The following is an 18398-nucleotide window of genomic DNA, read 5'->3' as shown; positions in this document are numbered from 1 at the left end:
TGGCCATCAGTGTGCAGTGGGCTCCATCCCTCTGTGCAGCACTAGCCCCACCCCAGCCCTCCTAGCTGAAGCACACAGCCATTGCCACACAAATCACCTCTTATGCAAATCCTCCTTACTGGAATCCTGCCTTGGCCCCCATTGTCGCGTTCTGGGGCCATTCCAATAGCTCCCAGACAGAGTGACTTGTAGTGACTAGTTCTCTGAATTACATTGGCCCAAGGAAAAGTGACCAGGCTCAAGGTTTCTGGACATAGAGACACTGAGGACAGAGCTGGTTTCATCAGTAGTCCAGGTCAGGCTTGTCTGTGCCCCTCATCCTTGGCAGAAGGCTGTTAAACTGTAGGCATGGAGGATGTCCCCCCATTTCCTCTCTTCCCCATAGGCAGATCCTAGGAAGCACAGGCTACTGCTGACAAAATGAGATCATCAGCTGCACTCAGGCATACCTACTACATATCCTTTTATTTCTCAAAGGCATCAAGCTCATTTTCTCCTTGGGGTCTTTGCATAAGTTCTCTCTTCTCCTAGGATCGCACTACCTCTTCATTCTTCAAATCTGGAGGTTCTCTCTGACACCTGCCATCTAAATTAGGGGCTTCAGTTGTATAATTTCACAGCACCCCATACTTTTCCTTTATGGCATTGACCATATATATATTTTTTATTTATGTGATTTATAGGGTAGGACAAAAGTAGGTTTATAGTTGTGAGTACACAAAACAGTTTATTATTATTTATTAGTTATTGTATTATTTCCCATATGAACAACTGTAACCCTACTTTTGCCCTGCTCTGTATGTATGTGATTAATTTAATATCCTATTATACTGTAAGCAACTCAAGGATAGTGCTTATAACAAGGCAGGTATTCAGCCAGAATTTATTGAATTAATTAATGATATTAAGCAGAATTATACCTGAATCATTTTGTTTCTTCATTCACTGTGCTAGGTTCTAGGGGTAGATAAAATGGGGAAGAATTCAAGGAGAGAGACAGACAATAAATGTGCAAACAACAATAACAAAAAAGATTGTGAAATGCAGGAAACAGACGAAATGATTATTTTGACATCTGATACTTGAGGATTGGAGTTGACCTAAATTAGAGCAATAGGTATCAGACCTGGAATGAACTTGGAAGTCACCTTATTTAACCTCTTAGTTTCACAGAGCAGGAAACAGAGCCAGAAGGAAATCATGTGTCAAACAGTGGCAGAGTCGAGACTAGAATCCAAATCTATCTCAAAGAGCACTGTTCTTTCTTATTCTCTGGCAGTCTTCGGATTTGAGCAGAATTGCTCCCTTGAATGAGGACCTAGAGTGCCACCTTCTGACTTCTTCCAGAACCATTGCTGCCACTCTTCAAGAACTTCACAGATGACCTTCTTTATTTATTTTATTTATTTATTTATTTTTTTTTTGCATTTTTCTGAAGCTGGAAACAGGGAGAGACAGTCAGACAGACTCCCGCATGCGCCTGACCGGGATCCACCTGGCACGCCCACCAGGGGCTACGCTCTGCCCACCAGGGGGCGATGCTCTGCCCCTCCTGGGGGGTCGCTCTGCCGTGACCAGAGCCACTCTAGTGCCTGGGGCAGAGGCCAAGGCGCCATCCCCAGCGCCCGGGCCATCTTTGCTCCAATGGAGCCTTGGCTGCGGGAGGGGAAGAGAGAGACAGAGAGGAAGGCGCGGGGAGGGATGGAGAAGCAAATGGGTGCTTCTCCTGTGTGCCCTGGCCGGGAATAGAACCCGGGTCCTCCGCACGCTAGGCAGACGCTCTACCGCTGAGCCAACCAGCCAGGGCCGACCTTCTTTATTTTTGCTGGTACAGTGGTACCTTGAGATATGAGCAGATCAACATACAATTTTTTTTTTTTAAGATACTAGCTGCGACTCAGTACATATTTTTTTGGAGATCTGAGCGAAATTCCGAGATATGAGTCGTGATTCTGGAAGCTGCCGCTAGTTGGCGCACGGGTCCATTATCGGCAGCACAACACCAGCATTTCATTCTTTCTTACGTGTTACCTGCAGAATCAAGTCAAATCTCGTGCGCTGTACTCGTTCTTGCATCATTTTTGCATTTTTTTTACTAACTTTTTTTGTGTGCTATCATGGGGCTGAAGAAAGTGAATGTAAAGGACAGTGGTGAGAAGAAGAGAATGATGTTGATAGAAGTAAAGCAAGAAATAATAGAAAAACATGAGCGTGGTGTATGAGTGATTGAACTGGCAAGGCTGTACGACTGCAATACATCTACAATTTGTACCATCCTTAAACGAAAGGATGCTATCAAAAGTGCAAATTCAGCAAAAGGAATTACAATTCTGTCCCAATTAAGGACAAATATCCATGAAGAAATGGAGAAGCTTCTGCTGGTGTGGGTGAAAGAGAAAGAACTGGCAGGAGATACAGTGATGGAGACTAATATGCAAAAAGGCATGTATTATTTATGGTGACTTGAAGAAGAAAGAACCATTAACCTCAAAAGAGGCAGCAGAAGATACATTTAAGGCAAGTCACGGCTGACTTGAAAATTTCAAGAAGAGGTCTGGCATCCACTTGGTGGTGAGGCATGGCAAAGCTGCGAGTGCTGACGGTAAGGCAGCTGAGGAGTACATCACACGTTTTGCTGCGCTTATCGCAAAGGAAGGCTACATCCCCCAACAAGTGTTCAACTGTGACAAAACAGGATTGTTTTGGGAAAAAAATGCCCCGGAGGACTTTCATCACCGCAGAGGAGAAGAAGCTGCCAGGTCATAAACCCATGAAGGACCGTGTGACCCTTGCATTGTGTGCAAATGCTAACGGTGACTGTAAAGTAAAGCCACTGCTAGGGTATCATTCCGAAAATCCTCAAGCCTTTAAGACTTGATTCTTAACGAAAAACTGCAGGTTATGTGGCATGCCAATGCTAGGGCATGGGTTACGCGGCAGTTTTTTATTGAATGGGTAAATCTTGTCTTTGGTCCTGCAGTGAAGAAATATCTTCAAGAAAATAAACTCCCGATGAAAGCATTACTAATCCTTGAAAATGCTCCAGCCCACCCACCTGGTCTTGAAGATGACATTCTCGATGAGTTCAAATTCGTGAAAGTCCTCTACCTCCCACCCAACACGACTTCAATCTTGCAACCTATGGATCAGCAGGTTATTTCCAACTTTATTTATTTATTTATTTATTTATTTATTTATTTATTTATTTGCATTTTTTTTTGCATTTTTCTGAAGCTGGAAACAGGGAGAGACAGTCAGACAGACTCCCGCATGCGCCCGACCGGGATCCACCCGGCACGCCCACCATGGGGCGATGCTCTGCCCACCAGGGGGCGATGCTCTGCCCATCCTGGGCGTCGCCATATTGCGACCAGAGCCATTCTAGCGCCTGAGGCAGAGACCACAGAGCCATCCCCCAGCGCCCGGGCCATCTTTGCTCCAATGGAGCCTCAGCTGCGGGAGGGGAAGAGAGAGACAGAGAGGAAAGCGCGGCGGAGGGGTGGAGAAGCAAATGGGCGCTTCTCCTGTGTGCCCTGGCCAGGAATCGAACCCGGGTCCTCCGCACGCTAGGCCGACGCTCTACCGCTGAGCCAACCGGCCAGGGCTATTTCCAACTTTAAAAAGCTTTACACGAAGCACTTGTTCCGCAGCTACTTTGAGGTGATTGAGAATACAATTCTAACCCTTCGAGAGTTTTGGAAAGATTACAACATTGTGATATGTTTACGCATTATTGACTTGGCATGGCAAAAGGTTACAAGAAGAACCTTGAACTCGGCATGGAAATAGTTATGGCCTGATGTTGTTGCAGACAGGGAGTTCGAGGGATTCAAACTAGAGACTGAGACCGAGGTAGAAGCGTTGGAGGAAATTGTGTCCCTTGGAAAGTTGATGGGTCTGGAGGTAGATGAGGGTGATGTAAAGGAGCTCATCAAGGAACATGAGGAGGAACTCTCAACTGAGGAGTTGAAGGAGCTACAGATGATACAACATAGGAGCTTCTGCTAGAGATTAGTAGTGAGGAGGGGGCAGAGTCGGAGGAAGTGATTTCTACAAGTGAAATTAAAGACATGCTGGCAAGGTGGGAGAAGCTTGCAAGTTTCACTGAAAAGAAATACTCAGAAAGTTTCAACTGGTCATTTCAGCACTTTTTAATGACACTTGTTTGTCACATTTTCATAACATTTTAAAAGGCAGGCAAAAGCAAATCTCTTTGGATAGATTTTTATTCAAAAGTCCTACAAGTGAAAGTGCTGAAAGTGCAGCCAAAAAGGCAAAAACAGGTGATGATTAAATGAAAAATATGTAATGTTAAGCTTAGGTTAAGTTTAAAGTTAAGAAAGTGCATTTTTTTTACAATTAAGTTTTTGTGGTTACATTTTAAGTGAAGAAAGTGCAGTTTTAGTTTTGTTTAAAGAAAATGCAGTTTTAGTTTACATTTAGTGTTAAGAAAGTGCAGTTTTAGTTTACGTGTCTACAGTGCCTGCATCCCTTCCTCCCTCCCTCCTCCTCCGCCATTCACCTCCATTAGCTGCACTCATCTGTCTCCAAGGTAAGAATACAGTACTAAATAACACTTTTTTCTTTTATTTCATATATTTTGTTATGCTTTGGTAAAGTATATATACATGTGTGTTTTTTAATTAAAAACATGTCTTTTTTCATAATTTAGGATGGTTTGGGGATGTTTCATAGGGCTGGAACAGATTAAATCTATTTCAGTTATTTTAAATGGGGGAAATTTGTTCGATATACGAGTTGACTGACTTATGATCTCGGCTACAGAACGAATTAAACTCGTATCTCAAGGTACCACTGTATTAAAGAACAGTTAGAGGACTGGGCATTATAGAGTGCTTTTCTAGGTTCAAGCCAAATGAAAGGGCAGAGAGAGAGGACAAACCTTTCCTCCAGGTAGGCAGCAACTGTACAAGATTCCCTGGGCTTTTGGGTCTTGCTAAGCTGTCTGTCCCATGGCCTTGCATGGCGGACTCAGGCAGCATACCTTGGCCACCAATGCTCACAGCAGGTGCTTTCAGGTGATGGTTTTGGTGATAGACTGTGTCTTGCAGCTCTGGGTCCTCACCTGTGATAAATAACCTAGCTCTATGGCCTCTGATCCAGGAAGGCCTTAGGAGCTCCGTCTTTAAGAGCTGGTCTCAGCTACTGGTGTCCTTTGCTCTCTTGAACTGGTTTTTCTTATAATTGCTATATTCATTCTAGTTACTCCTGACATTTGACTTGGGCATCTGAAGAATGCATCGCTTCAAGCAGAATAAGCTGCCATCCTAGCTCAGATGGCCTGTTGGATTCCACCCCATCTACCTCTGCAGTATTTGCATTACAGATGAATGCACTACACATCAGAATGGGCTTTTTCAGTGGGGAGGCAGCAACCCCTCTTGTTTCTGCCTAGAAAGCTGCAGTACTTGGCTTTTTGGGATGGGAGAGGCATCTGTCAAAGTCCCAGACACTAAGAACTGTTCCAATAGCTGATGACCTTATTTTCCTTATCAAGATTCCTGCCTGCCCACCTGGCCTTATCCAGTCAAGGCGGCCACTCCCCACCTGGCTGTGGGCCTTGCCTGAGAGCCTCTGTAGGTTTTCACGCTAATGCCTGTTTCTCTTAGAAACTGGCCCCAGCAGAGAATTGCCAGAATGCACTCAACCTACTTTAATATGGAAGCTTAAGTATATGGTTTTGTTTTGTTTTTCTTCTTTTTCTTCATTGCATAAGGAGGATGAAATTTATTTCCCTTCTTCTCTTGGGAATGTTTAAATGAAGATTAGACACTCTTGATCACCAATAAAGGATAATCAAGTTTTTGATATACAATGATTTAGACCAGTGGTAGTCAACCTGGTCCCTACCGCCCACTAGTGGGCGTTCCAGCTTTCATGGTCGGTGGTAGCGGAGCAACCAAAGTGTAAGTAAAAAGATAGATTTAACTATAGTAAGTTGTTTTATAAAGATTTATTCTGCCAAACTTAGCAAAAATCCAACATAAAGTACTTGGTAAGTAATTATTATTATATGCTTTGACTTGCTGTAACTCTGCTTTATAAATTTTATAAAGTAAAGTTACTTCCCTACTTTATAAATCACCATTACTGTGGAACCGGTGGGCAGTTAGAAAATTTTACTACTAACAGAGATACAAAAGTGGGTGGTAGGTATAAAAAGGTTGACTACCCCTGATTTAGACTCTGAGTTTAACAGATTATCAAGAGCAACTGTGAAAGGAGAAAGGGGTTTTTAGGGCGTTGGTTTTGCCACAAGAGTTCTGGCTATGGCCTCTGCTATGTGTCTGGCTTTTGGAGGGTACTGGATCAAGGCCCTTTCATATCCATGTTCACCAGTTGTTTGCCTGTTATTCAAGATTGACAGCTTGGGAAGCCCGTGGTCTAGTTCCTGGGAAGAAAATCTGATCCATCTGCCTCCCCATTACTCCTGACTTTGTGCACAAGTCTCTGACCCTGTTAGATGCCACAAATGGTTTCATTCTCTTAGATCCACTCCAGCCCCAGCCCTAGCCCCAGATCCTAGAACCTCAGCTTAGGCTTGAACTTGAATTCTTCACTTGCTAGAATAAGGGTTTAGACATAGACTCTTCCTCTGCCGACCCTTCTCTCAAACTGAGGCAGTGGCTGATAGCTACTCACCAAACCCATTTCCCTTTCTTCTACAAATGGAGTTAGGCCATATTTTCCAACCAACCTCCCCTACAGTTTGGCAGGGCCTAGTGACTGAGTTCAGGCCAATGGAAACACTTTGAGGCTTGGCCTTCACACACCTTCCTTGTAATTCTGTCTTCTCTCTGGATGTCAGTACCCAGGATAACTTTGTAAATCATGTGTTCGAGATGGCAGAACTTTTGTCTGATTCTTGAATAACTCTTAGACACCACCAACTGGACTTTTGTGAGTGAGAAGCACATTCTATTTATGACACAGGTTAGCCTGATCTGTGATGAAGCAGTGGATAAAGCATCGACCTGGAATGCCAAGGTCACTAGTTCAAAACCCTGGGCTTGCCTGGTCAAGGTACATATGGGAGTTGATGCTTCCTGCTCCTCCCCTCCTTCTCTGTCTTTCTCAAATGAATAAATAAAGTCTTAAAAAAAAAAAGACAAAGGTTAGGCTGTGGAGGTGGAAAGGTCATTTGGCCTTACCATATCTAATAACAAAATGCTTTATGACGTGTCCCTTGGAGCTCTCAATCTTTGGTAAAACTTCTCTCGTCCTTGACATTTTCCTGGGCATCACCTCCACCTATTGGCCTTGATGGAATCCTGCCCGTCCTCGAGGAAGCTGCTCAGTTTCCCACCCCTCTCCTCCACAGATACCACTGACTCATCCACCAGTGCCCCTGGGGTCTTGTTAGCTGATTCACACCTTCCTTTTCCCCAAAGTTAGTGCCACTCCAGGCACCTGTTTTCCACCAGCAACCGGGCCTTTAGCATGCTCGGCCCATATGTACTCGGTCAATTTGTTTTCCTGATCCTCACAGTGACTTATCCAATTCATTGTCCTTCCTCCAGACCTCGTTTCCCTCTGACGGTCTTGCCTCCTCTTTCATTGAGGAAGTCAAGGTGCTCTTGGGTGAATCTCTCCAACTTCCCATCCACTGTACCCTCCCAACTCCTTCCTTTTGGTCCCAGAATCATGCTGATGCTCTCCCATGACTCCTGTCTCCAGTGTGCTCTTGATCCGTCTCTAAGACCAGACAGCTATTCTGTTGGATGACACCTCTCTCCCCTAGCATTTCAGCTTCTCTCCATTGGCTCCTTCCAAAGCAATTTATAAATATACTCAAACCCTTTTCTTTAAATAACATAACAACAACAAAAATTCCTAGAAAGAATCATCTAAATTCACTTTGTCATTCCCACTCATTTTTTTTTATCTCCCATAATCTGGATTCGCTCCCACTTCCTAGCAAAGGAGACCACCACCTTCCTTACAGCCAGATCCAAAGGCCTCTTTTCACTTTTCATCTACCTTGCCTTCTCTTTAGCATTTGATACGGCTGAACTCACCCTTGTAAGAATGGTCATTCCTGTCCTGTTTTTGCCTCTTTCACGGGCCTTTGGGCCTCTGCTCCAGTTTTAAGCCTTGTGATTAATATTTATATCTCTGACCCCTTTCTCTGTGCTTCCTTCCTCTCTCCTCCTCTTACCATCACTCCCCCGCCCCCTCACTTCACTGTGCATAATCCACTCCCAGGAGTTCCATGTCAGTTTTCATACTGATGACTTACAAATGAAATCAGTGGCTCATCGATTTCGAGCTCTAAATCACAATATTCAGGTTCTTTCTGGGACTCACCACGTGGTGAAAGTTCCATGAGCACTTCACGCTCAATGCACGTGACACTGGACTTGTTCTCTCCCCCACCTCACACCTGCTCATCTGGATTCCTAATCATGCCACTTAGAACCACCAAGCCAGAAACTCGGAGTCGCCTTCACAGATCCCCTGCATACAGGTAATGGCAGAGTCCTGCACGCTATTGTTTGTAGCACTTCCCACGTCCTTCATCTTCTCAGCCCTGAGCCCTGTCAGGCCCTTCCCATCTCAAGTTTGGAGCCCTGCAGTGGTCTCCTAACCAGACTCCCACCTTCAGTCCTGCTGACCTCTTACTGCCACCGGAGCCAGCTTTCTAAGAACACAAAATTTGATGTCTTTCTCAGCCCAAACCGTGTCAAACCTCCCTGTTGCCTACAAGACAGAGTTCAAGCTCCACAGCAGGGTTTAGGAATGCTTCTGTGACCTGCCTTTGTTCCTGTCCACTTCTCTTTCCATAAACTCCTGCCCCACTCAGCTTCTTTTTGTTCTCCAAGGTCATGGCTCGTTCCCCTTCTGTGCCTTTGCTCTTACTCTGCCTTCTGCCTGGAGTATACTTTGTCCCCTGCTGGCCTGGAGAATGTTGCTTAACTTTTGAGACTCAGTTTAAGAACAGTTTCCTCTAGAAAGCCTTCTGTGATTGCTTTCCTAGAGTAGAATGGACTCCTTTCCCTATGTGTCATCCATAGGAGCCAGGGGGGAGGGGGAAGTGATGGGCGCTCTGTGCACTCAGCGCCTGGCCACGGCTGTGACCTCAGGGCCAGGGGTCCCGTCTTCTCATCGCTGTGTTCCTGGTGCCTCCCATAGCGCCCGGTGCCTGGCGGGGGCTCAGTACATCTCTTGTAGTGGTACTGACTGGAAAGGTGGGTGTGTGGGAAGCCCTGGAAGGATTTCGATTTTCAATTACAGAAAAGTCTTGGGCTGCCTGACCAGGTGGTGGCACAGCGAATAGAGTGTTGCCCTGGGATGTGGAGGACACAGGTTCGAAACCACGAGGTCACCAGCTTGAGTGCAGGCTCATCTGGTTTGAGCAAGGCTCACCAGCTTGAGCCCAAGGTCGCTGGCTTGAGCAAGGGGTTACTCTGTCTGCTGTAGCCCCCGGTCAAGGCACATATGAAAAAGCAATCATTGAACAACTAAGATGCCACAACGAAGAATTGATGCTTCTCATTTCTCTCACTTCCTGTCTGTCTGTCCCTATCTATCCTGCTCTCTGTCTCTGTCACACACAAAAAAGAAGGGTCTTGGGCTGAGAATGGGGCTGTGAGACTTTATTTGCTCAGAGGAAAGTGCCCTCCCTCAGTTCATCAGGTGCTTCCCTGGGGAGCCCTCCCTGCCCTCCCTGCCCCGTGGTGGGTCCCAGGCAGGCAGGACTGTCAGAGGTAGGCTCTCCTGAAGGCAGAGTGACTGTTACTCCTGCTCCAGCTGCAGCTGAAGGAAAACACCTGCAAGAGAATGGTGAGCCAGGTGGCAGGAATGAGGGCAGAGAGGGCAGGGGCTTGGTGGGGCGCTCTGAGCATGGGCATCCAGTTCCCAGTACCTGAGTCCTGTCCTGTGGCACAGATGGGGCAACCCACACATAGAAAAACAATCCTAGTTGACCTTATCCTCATTTCACCCATGTCTACTGCAGGTGACCAATCCCAGCCTGCAAAGAGGGACCCCAGCTTGGGACTGGGTCCTCAGCCTTCTTTCTTCCACTTGTTCTGGGCTGGTGGTGACAGGACAGGGCCTGGGGCTGAAGGACCTCGTTACCTGAGCACTTAGCATAGACTGTCTTCTGGTCTCTGCTCTGTGTGACGCAGGACATATAAAGCTTCTGGTCCTCAATCTTTTCCACGTTAGTGTTCAGTACAGCCAGAGAGCCCACGGGGATCAAGCTGGGAGCAGAGGCGGCTTAGCCCGTCCCTCACGTGGACTCCTGGCCCTCATCCCCTCCCCCTCCCTCCCCCAATCCTTCTCTCCATCCCACCCTGCTTCAAGGACATAAGTGGCGCTAGGCTCATGGCCTGCCTGCCAGCTACCACAGTTGGATGGCAGAGGTTTTTCCGAGAGTGGGCTGGGGAAGGCGAGTGACAGGCAGGGCTCCTGCACCCCAAATGCCGAGGATGGTCACCCCCTCAGTGATGGAAAGGGTCATGAATTTGGACAGCACCGTGAGCATCTGTACTTACTTTTTGAACCTGATGTTGAGGCTTAGTGTGAATAGCCCCTCGCCAGCCAGGTAGGCAGTTTTAGAAAAGGTCTCATCCATCATGGCTGCCAGGGACCCTCCATGGGCAAACCTGGGGTGGGGGTGGGGAGCAAGGCTGCAGCTCTGGGCAGACCGGCTCCCTGGGCGGCCTTCCCTTCACCCTGAGCTGAAACCGCCTGTTTCTCCCTCCCCCAGGAACAGAAAGGAAACAGAGCTGGATCCTATCTGATCAAATCAGTCAAAATCATTTGTTGCTTCAGCATGTATTAGCAACCACCGGTACAATTATTTTATTTCACCAGGAAAAAGATTTTTTTTCCTGATAAAATTAATAGAAAAACATTTTTTCTGATTCATCATCTAATTGCTGGCTGCAATTGCTAGACTTTGACACTAAGTTAATAAGTTCTGATAACCCACTACCATCGGACCAGCCTGCAATTGCTAGACTTTGAAAAGGTGCACAAGGCTCTGGCTGGTTGGTTCAGTGGTACAGCGTCGGCCCGGTGTGTAGATGTCCTGGATTCGATTCCCAGTCAGGGCACACAGGAGAAGCGTCCATCTGCTTCTCCACCCCTCCCCTGCTCACTTCTCTCTCTCTTTCTCCCCCCATCCTGCAGCCATGGCTTGATTGGAGTGAGCTGGCCCCTGGCTGCTGAGGATGGCTTCATGGCCTCCACCTCAGATGCTAGGAAGAGCTTGGTTGGGGAGCAATGGAGCAATGCCCCAGATGAGCAGAGCATCGCCCCCAGTAGGATTTCTGGGTGGATCCCAGTGAGGGCCCATGCAGGAGTCTGTCTCTGCCTCTCCTTCTCTCACTGAATTAAAAAAGAAAGAAAGATAAGATGCACTCACACAGGGGATGCGAAAGCGCCCGACTTTTTTGCCTTAGTTTCTGAGGATTGGGCCAGCTCTACCTCACCAGTCACTGTGGTCAGTGCTGAGCCCACGTTTTCAAGGCCGGTAACTGTGAAAGCCAACTCATGACCTGTAAAGTCACTTATGATCCATAAAGTGCTGACAAGATGGACTCCTGAGCTGTGCTGCCTGGGAAGCCAGGGTCCCCTTCAGCGAGGTGGCGAGCACCTGCTTTATTTAAAGTGCATAAAACTCATTCTCTTTATGCAAGCTGAGCTTTACGCCAAAGCTACTTCACTGTAGGTAAGTTGGAGAAAATAGAAAGGTACCCGACTTTAGCATGCAGGTAACACAACACAGATTCAAGTTTCTGATTTTCAGAAGCACCATTCTGATTCTCCACGGACCAGGTCACCTGTCCTCGCTGTACCACATGGGTTAACCTACTCCTGTCACCAGCAGTCTTCCTGAAATGAGGGCCTGGCACCACACCTACCTGGTGTGCCTCCTTGCACTACCTGTTTGATCTTGGCAAGTTGCTAAACATTGCTGAGCCCTAGTTTACCACTATAAATTGCAAAATAAAAGTAATTCCTACCTCATCAGATAAGATGAGATAACGCTTACAAAATCTCACACACTTCTAGTCACTTTCCTCCCAAAGCGCTGGGAAAAAGGACAAAGGAGTTGGTGTCAAAGAACCTAGACCTGCAGCTCTTCCTCGCCATCCTCCGGGCCAGCAGGGACCACAGGCAACTGTGTCAGTTCTGTGGGGCAGCCCTGGGCCAGCCAGTAACCCACCTCTCCTATTGCCTAGGGGCTGGGTGGGTACTTGTGAGACAATAGAAAACTTATAGATTGGTCTCTGCCTCCAGTTTCTGGCACAGAGCTCCTAAAACCCTTGTAATTCCTGGGAGGATAGGAATCTTTTGTTAGACAGATGGCTCCTGGATGGAGTCTGGTCACCAGAAAAAAATAGGCTGTAATTAGAAGTTTAGAATTTTTCAGCCTCCCCCCCCCCCCCCATTCTCTTGAGAAGGGGCAGGGACTGAAAATGGAGTTAATGATCAATTGTGCCCACGTGAGGAAGCCTCCACAAAATCCCAATAGCATGGGGTTCGGAGGGCTTCCAGGTTGGCTAGCACCACCACACTGGGAGGGTGAGGCACCCCAAGTCCATGAAGACGGAAGCTCGTGCACCCAGGACCCTCCCAGACCCTGCCCCGCACGTCTCTTCCTCTGATGTTCACCTGTATCCTTTATCCCGTTCTTCAGTAAACTAGTAAACGTGTTTCCCTGAGTTCTCTGAGCTGCTCTAGCAAATTAATCGAAACTGAGGAAAGGGTTGGGGGAACTTCAAATCTGTAGCCAAATCAGACAGAAGTTGTGAGTAACCTGGGGACCTATTACTTGCAATTGGCATCTGAAGTGGGGGCAGTCTTGAGGGACTGAGCCCGTAATCTGTGGGATTGACACTATTTCCAGGAAGACAGTGTCAGAATTGAGTTAAATTATAGGACACCCAGCTGGAGTCCCTTCTTGTGGGGGACACACACATTTGGTGACCAGATATGTCAGAAGTGAAGTGTTCTGTGTGAGTAGCACAGGAGACACACAAGGAAGAAAGACACAATAGGAAAGAACTGGGTTTTCCTCCATAGGAGACAGACTGAACTGGGTTTTTCTAATTCAGTAGTAATCTCTTCTCTGGACCCTCTCAGAGGGGGATCCTCCTCTGCCTCTCCTGCCCCATCTCCATGAGCCCCTAAATAAAAGCTAGCTTATCTCTGCCTTCTTGAAGTTTTCTCCTTCAAAGGGAGAGGATTCCCGACTGCTGTAGGGCTCTGAACTGGTCCTCCAGTGTCTTCATGGAAGATGCCTTTGAGATGACAAAGGTGACCAAGGATTGCAATCTGAACCCTCTACCTATGGAGGTGCTGACATCTACTGAACTCTTTTTTTTTTTTTTTCTTTCTGAAGCTGGAAACGGGGAGAGACAGTCAGACAGACTCCCTCATGCGCCCGACCGGGATTCGCCTGACCGGGGTCCACCCGGCATGCCCACCAGGGGGCGACGCTCTGCCCCTCTGGGGCGTCGCTCTGTTGCGACCAGAGCCACTCTAGTGCCTGGGGCAGAGGCCAGGGAGCCATCCCCAGCGCCCGGGCCATCTTTGCTCCAATGGAACCTCGGCTGCGGGAGGGGAAGAGAGAGACAGAGAGGAAGGAAAGGGGGAGGGGTGGAGAAGCAGATGGGCGCTTCTCCTGTGTGCCCTGGCCGGGAATCGAACCCGGGTCCCCTGCACGCCAGGCCGATGCTCTACCACTGAGCCAACCGGCCAGGGTCTACTGAACTCTTTGAATGACAATTGGGTCCTCTGGCCTTGGGATCCTATAGCTGCTCCTTATCCCTCCTTTCTCTCCCTTGCAGGAACTGCAGCACCACCACTAGCCTTTAGTAACTGTCCAGAGCAGGAACAGAGATGGAGGAGAAGGCAGACAACTATGGACTTGGTGCTTCAATGGCCTTAGGAAAGGCTCAGGGTCAGCCTGATTTCCCTTATGGATGTATTTATGTCCAGAGGGTTCTTTCCTAGCTCTCTTCCAAGTCTGGAGGCAGCAGAGTACCGTGAAGAGAGCAATGGGCTTGGAGTCTCAATTCCTGCAGGAGGGTAAGTTACCTTACCTCTGTGTGTCTCAGTCTGCCTGTGGGTAAAACATGAATTGTGCATAGATGGTGTATAACAGCTATATTGTGCTTTATGGCTCATGAGCACATACACATTGGCCCATAATATTGTACCTCCCAGCCACTCTGGCAGGTAGTAATTATCTGCACAATGAGACTGGACCAGATCACCTGGACGTCCTTCCTGTCCAGTGCTCCCCCACCCTTACAGAGCTCCTAATGGAGAGGTACGTCCCCAGGGCCCAGTGTGTGCCTGGTCCACCTGAGCCAAGCCTAAGAAGCAGCCAAGGATGTCCACTTCAGCCCTGCCTGTAGTCTTACCCTGGGGCGCCCTCCAAGTAGGGGCCTGGTTGAAAAAGACAGACAGACTTCTTCTTGGATGGGTGAAAAAAGATGACATATTCGTAGCCTTGTCCTTCCACTTGGATGCACCTGGTGAAGATGCGCCAGTCACTTTTGTCTGGGGAGAGATGGGCAGTGATACAGCTGAGGAAGGGAGTGTACAAGGGCACGGGGCCTGCTCAGGATGCAGGCCAGTCATTCAGCACCATGGGTTGAGCCCTCAATCAGGTACAGCGTCAAGCAGAGAACCAGAGGACACTCAGGCTCCACCCTCAGGGAACCTTCAATCAGAGACCACAAGCACAGCCCTGTCCCTAGGGAGCCCTCACTGGAGGGAAAAACACTCAGGTAGTTCCCTGACTGAGGGTGGTGATAGGATCAAGGTCCAGTCAAGACTTGAACAGACTTTAAACATTGAAAATTAAAAATGCAACTGATGCCTGACCAGTGTTGGTGTAGTGGATAGAGCATTGATCTGGGACATTGAAGTCCCAGGTTCGAAACCCCGAAGTCACTGGCTTTGAGCATGGGCTCATCTGGCTTGAGCGCAGGCTCACCAGCTTGAGTGCAAGATCAACATGATCCCAAGGTCACTGGCTTGAGTGTGGGATCATTGATGTGATCTCATGGTCTCTGGCTTGAAGCCCAAGGTCGCTGGCTTGAGCCCAAAGATTGCTGGCTTGAGTAAGGGGTCACTGGCTCAACCTGAGCCTCCTGGTCAGGGCACATATGAGAAGCAGTCATTGAACAACTAAAGTGCTGCAACTATGAGTTGATGCTTCTCATTTTTCTTTCTTCCTGCCTGTTTCTCTCTTTCTAAAAAAAAAAAAAAGTAACTCATGTAATTCACATATAGAAATTCAAAATAACAATAATGCTAAACAGTAAAATAAGTGCAGAAAAGCCCATCAAAATTCTGATTTTTCCTGCCAAGACAATTACAACCATATCCTTTTGGATGGATACCAAATATTTTTTTTGTGTGTGTGTGTGTGACAGAGGCAGAGAGACAGGGACAGAAAAGCAGGAAGGGAGAGAGATGAGAAGCATCAATTCTTCGTGTGGCTCCTTAGTTGTTCATTGATTGCTTTCTCATATGTGCCTTGACGGGGGTGGGGGGGCTACAGCAGAGCGAGTGACCCCTTGCTCAAGCCAGCAACCTTGGGCTCAAGCCAGTGACCTTGGGCTTCAAGCCAGCAACCTTTGGGCTCAAGCCAGCGACCACTGGATCATGTCTATGATTCCATGTTCAAGCCAACGACCCTGCACTCAAGCTGGTGAGCCAGTGCTCAAGAAGGTGAGCCTGTGCTCAAGACGGATGAGCCCAAGCTCAAGCTGGCGGCCTCGGGGTTTTGAACCTGGGTCTTCTGCGTCCCAGTCCAATGCTCTATCCATTGTGCCACTGCCTGGTCAGACAGATACCAAATTCTTTAAAAATTATTTTGGTGCCTCTGCATTTTTTTGTGCCATAAACCCCTATACAATCTGTGTACTATACCAGGATTGCATCACTGGGCAGGAAACCATATATATGGACGAGAGACAAGAACACGTTGTACAGGCACACAGGCACACACACACGCATAAGAAAGACCGAGCTGAAAAGCTCTATCGGTGTGATTGGTGCGTGTTTCTGAAGAGGCAGTCAGGGTCTAATAGAGCAGGATGGTGGGCCAGGCTGGCAGTCGGGGAGGGAGCCCAAAGGCCTTTTGGGTTGGGGGAGGAGAATTTGGGGTGAGGCGGTGTGGGGGGGCATGCTCAGAGGGCTGAGCTGGCGGTTTTCCAGTGCTGCCGCTAGGGTGCGCTCTCTTTGCAGGTGGCAGGAGGGGAACCGGAGAGCAGAAAGAATACTCTGATCTATGGGCTGGGCCTGCAGCAAGACAGTGGGGGAGTTCGGCAGCAAAAAGAACTTCTGACAGAACTAGATGGGAACTTGTGAGTTTCACTGAACACAGGGAAAGGGGCTGGCTGAAGAGACTGCAGTGGGCTGGGACACCTGTGCCGATGGGCCGTCCGAAGCCAGGCCTTACCCGAGGTAACTGCTAACCCAGATGGGAGCTTGAGCCCCTGGATGTGGTCTCTGTTGGACTTGAAGGAGGGCAGTTTGATCCAGCCATCGGTCTTGGTCTTCTCCAGAAATTCCTGGTACAGGCTCAGCATGTCTGGACACCAGCTGGCATTGGGAAGGGCATAATCTTTTAAATCTGTCTTCTCTAGGCAGAACCTTGAGACCTGTGTGAGAAAAATCAGGGAGACTAGACAGCTTTCCGGGGGTTGGGTGGTGTGCGCCTGCTGCGTGGGCTGCAGGGCCTGAGTCCTCTGCTCCAGCATTCTTGGCTTCCCTAATCCCTTCCGCCAGTGTTGACTTGAGGGAAATGACTCATCTTTTTGACTTGAGGTTTTGGTTTGAGGACCCTTGAAGCTGACTGGGCAAGGGGACCCTAAAGTACAGAATAAGGAAAGGAAAGGAATTGGGGCTGACAGTTAGGGACATGCTGCTCATGGTTTGTGCATTGCAACTATCCTGTTTTAAAACCCGTGAGCTATTCTTCGAGGCTGTGAATCGCTAGTAGTAACCCCATTGTAGAGATGGGGGAATTCAGGAAATTTTGCTCAGGCTGCCCAGCTTGTGAGTGTGAGAGCTGATGGTCAGACTAGAAACTATTCTGAGAGACTGTCTCCCCAAGGACGTTGACAACAGTTGGTGAGGTCTGTGGTTACCACCTCTCACCTCTGGGGCTACTCCAGCTCTGTTTACAGCTGTGTGCCTGTCCCTGCCAGGTGGCTTCACTGCAACATGTTTTGTGTGCCCAGAGAGTTGTGGTACAACCTGTAGGACTGGGAGTTCCCTATAGCATCAAATGCTCCTGCACCAATCACCAGTGTGAGCAGTAAGCCAGGGGCTTGCCAAGACCACACACAGGGTCCTCTGTCTGGGGATGTCCCAACTCAGCTGCAGCAATCTGAGTCCCAGAAGAATAAAGTGATTCACCGGGTAGCCACACAAAATTCAGACCAGGTCAAAAGTGTCCTGGTGGTCCTAGTTTTTTTTATCTAAGCTACTTGGTATTCCAAAAGCACTGTCCTTTTGCCAAATCAAATAGCTCCCCAACACACTGCCCACCTGCCCGGGGCCACAATCTGGGAAGAGAAGAAGGTTTGGGCTGCTCCTATGTTCTAGGCTCCCAGGAGAAAGTCTGTCCATCTGGCTGAGTCAGGAACTCACTCACCAGGGAATCCACAGAGGATCCAAATGCTGAGGAGGGAGTGAATCCGGGCAGGATGTGGAGGGCCCCCGGAAGGGCTCTGTGGTGGCCAAGTCTTGCCGCCCACTGGAAGCCTCTCCTCATCATGGCTGAGCACTGGGACCCGGTCAACAGGACAGCCAGCTGACTCCTGAGGAAGCAGCAAGGTGAGTGAGCACTTTAGCTGCATGCAAGCTGGGTTTGGCTGGGGTTGGATCAGGCAGCCCTCAAGCCTCTCTCCTGTCACAAAACTGTCATTAGCAATCTTCCACTGCAGGTGATCAGACAAGGCCAGGCTGGTTTGAGACAACACCCATAGGTGCTTGGGCCTCAGCTGCTCCCAAGCCCCACCCAGTGCTTGGGGAGGGGCAGGTGCTGCTGGGCATGATTGCATAGCAGGCCTGGTTTGAGTTCAGAAAGAATTATTTGTTAAGGAAGGAAAAAAGTGCATAAAGAAATGTATGAGGTACACAAAGGCTTGAGAGCTGCCCTGGAGTTTTTTGGGGAGACCCAAGAGAATTCCCAGAAAGATAAGGGAGGACTGTCTCTTGATTGTAGGGTGTTTGTTTGTTGTATTGGTGGCATGTTTGTGTATGCCAGCGAGTTTACAGTGCATGCTTGCTCAGAAAGCTCTGTTCCCACTCTGGGCCTCACAAAACCAACACACAGCCCTAGTTAACCCCTTCTTTTATCCCAAACAAAGGTTAACACAGGGAGGCCTCTAGCT

The 18398-nt window shown here is 48.4% G+C and overlaps 1 protein-coding gene across 1 annotated transcript; it reads right to left on the bottom strand.

Moving 5' to 3' along the window:
* Nucleotides 1-9615: 9615 nt before the first annotated feature.
* THEM5 (thioesterase superfamily member 5) lies at nt 9616-17885 on the bottom strand. The gene is made up of 6 exons (XM_066262116.1): nt 17657-17885; nt 16457-16658; nt 14406-14544; nt 10521-10631; nt 10102-10226; nt 9616-9791 (listed from the first exon to the last, which is right to left on the bottom strand). Exons 1-6 carry the CDS (start codon nt 17777-17779, stop codon nt 9757-9759), a joined length of 735 nt encoding a protein of 244 aa, XP_066118213.1. The 5' UTR covers nt 17780-17885; the 3' UTR covers nt 9616-9756.
* Nucleotides 17886-18398: the final 513 nt, after the last annotated feature.

This window comes from Saccopteryx bilineata, chromosome 2, assembly GCF_036850765.1.
Source record: "Saccopteryx bilineata isolate mSacBil1 chromosome 2, mSacBil1_pri_phased_curated, whole genome shotgun sequence".
NCBI classification, from domain to species: Eukaryota; Metazoa; Chordata; class Mammalia; order Chiroptera; family Emballonuridae; genus Saccopteryx; species Saccopteryx bilineata.
This window is presented reverse-complemented; position numbering and strand designations above follow the sequence as displayed.

What these genes read in the sequence shown, in the direction of transcription:
- THEM5 (XM_066262116.1), bottom strand. Translation starts at nt 17,779, where the DNA reads ATGATGAGGAGAGGCTTCCAGTGGGCGGCAAGACTTGGCCACCACAGA. An exon ending in GATCCTCTGTGGATTCCCTG is followed by an intron (nt 16,659 to 17,656) that starts GTGAGTGAGTTC and finishes TTTCTCACACAG; the next exon opens with GTCTCAAGGTTCTGCCTAGA. An exon ending in CTCAACATCAGGTTCAAAAA is followed by an intron (nt 10,227 to 10,520) that starts GTAAGTACAGAT and finishes CTCTGCTCCCAG; the next exon opens with CTTGATCCCCGTGGGCTCTC.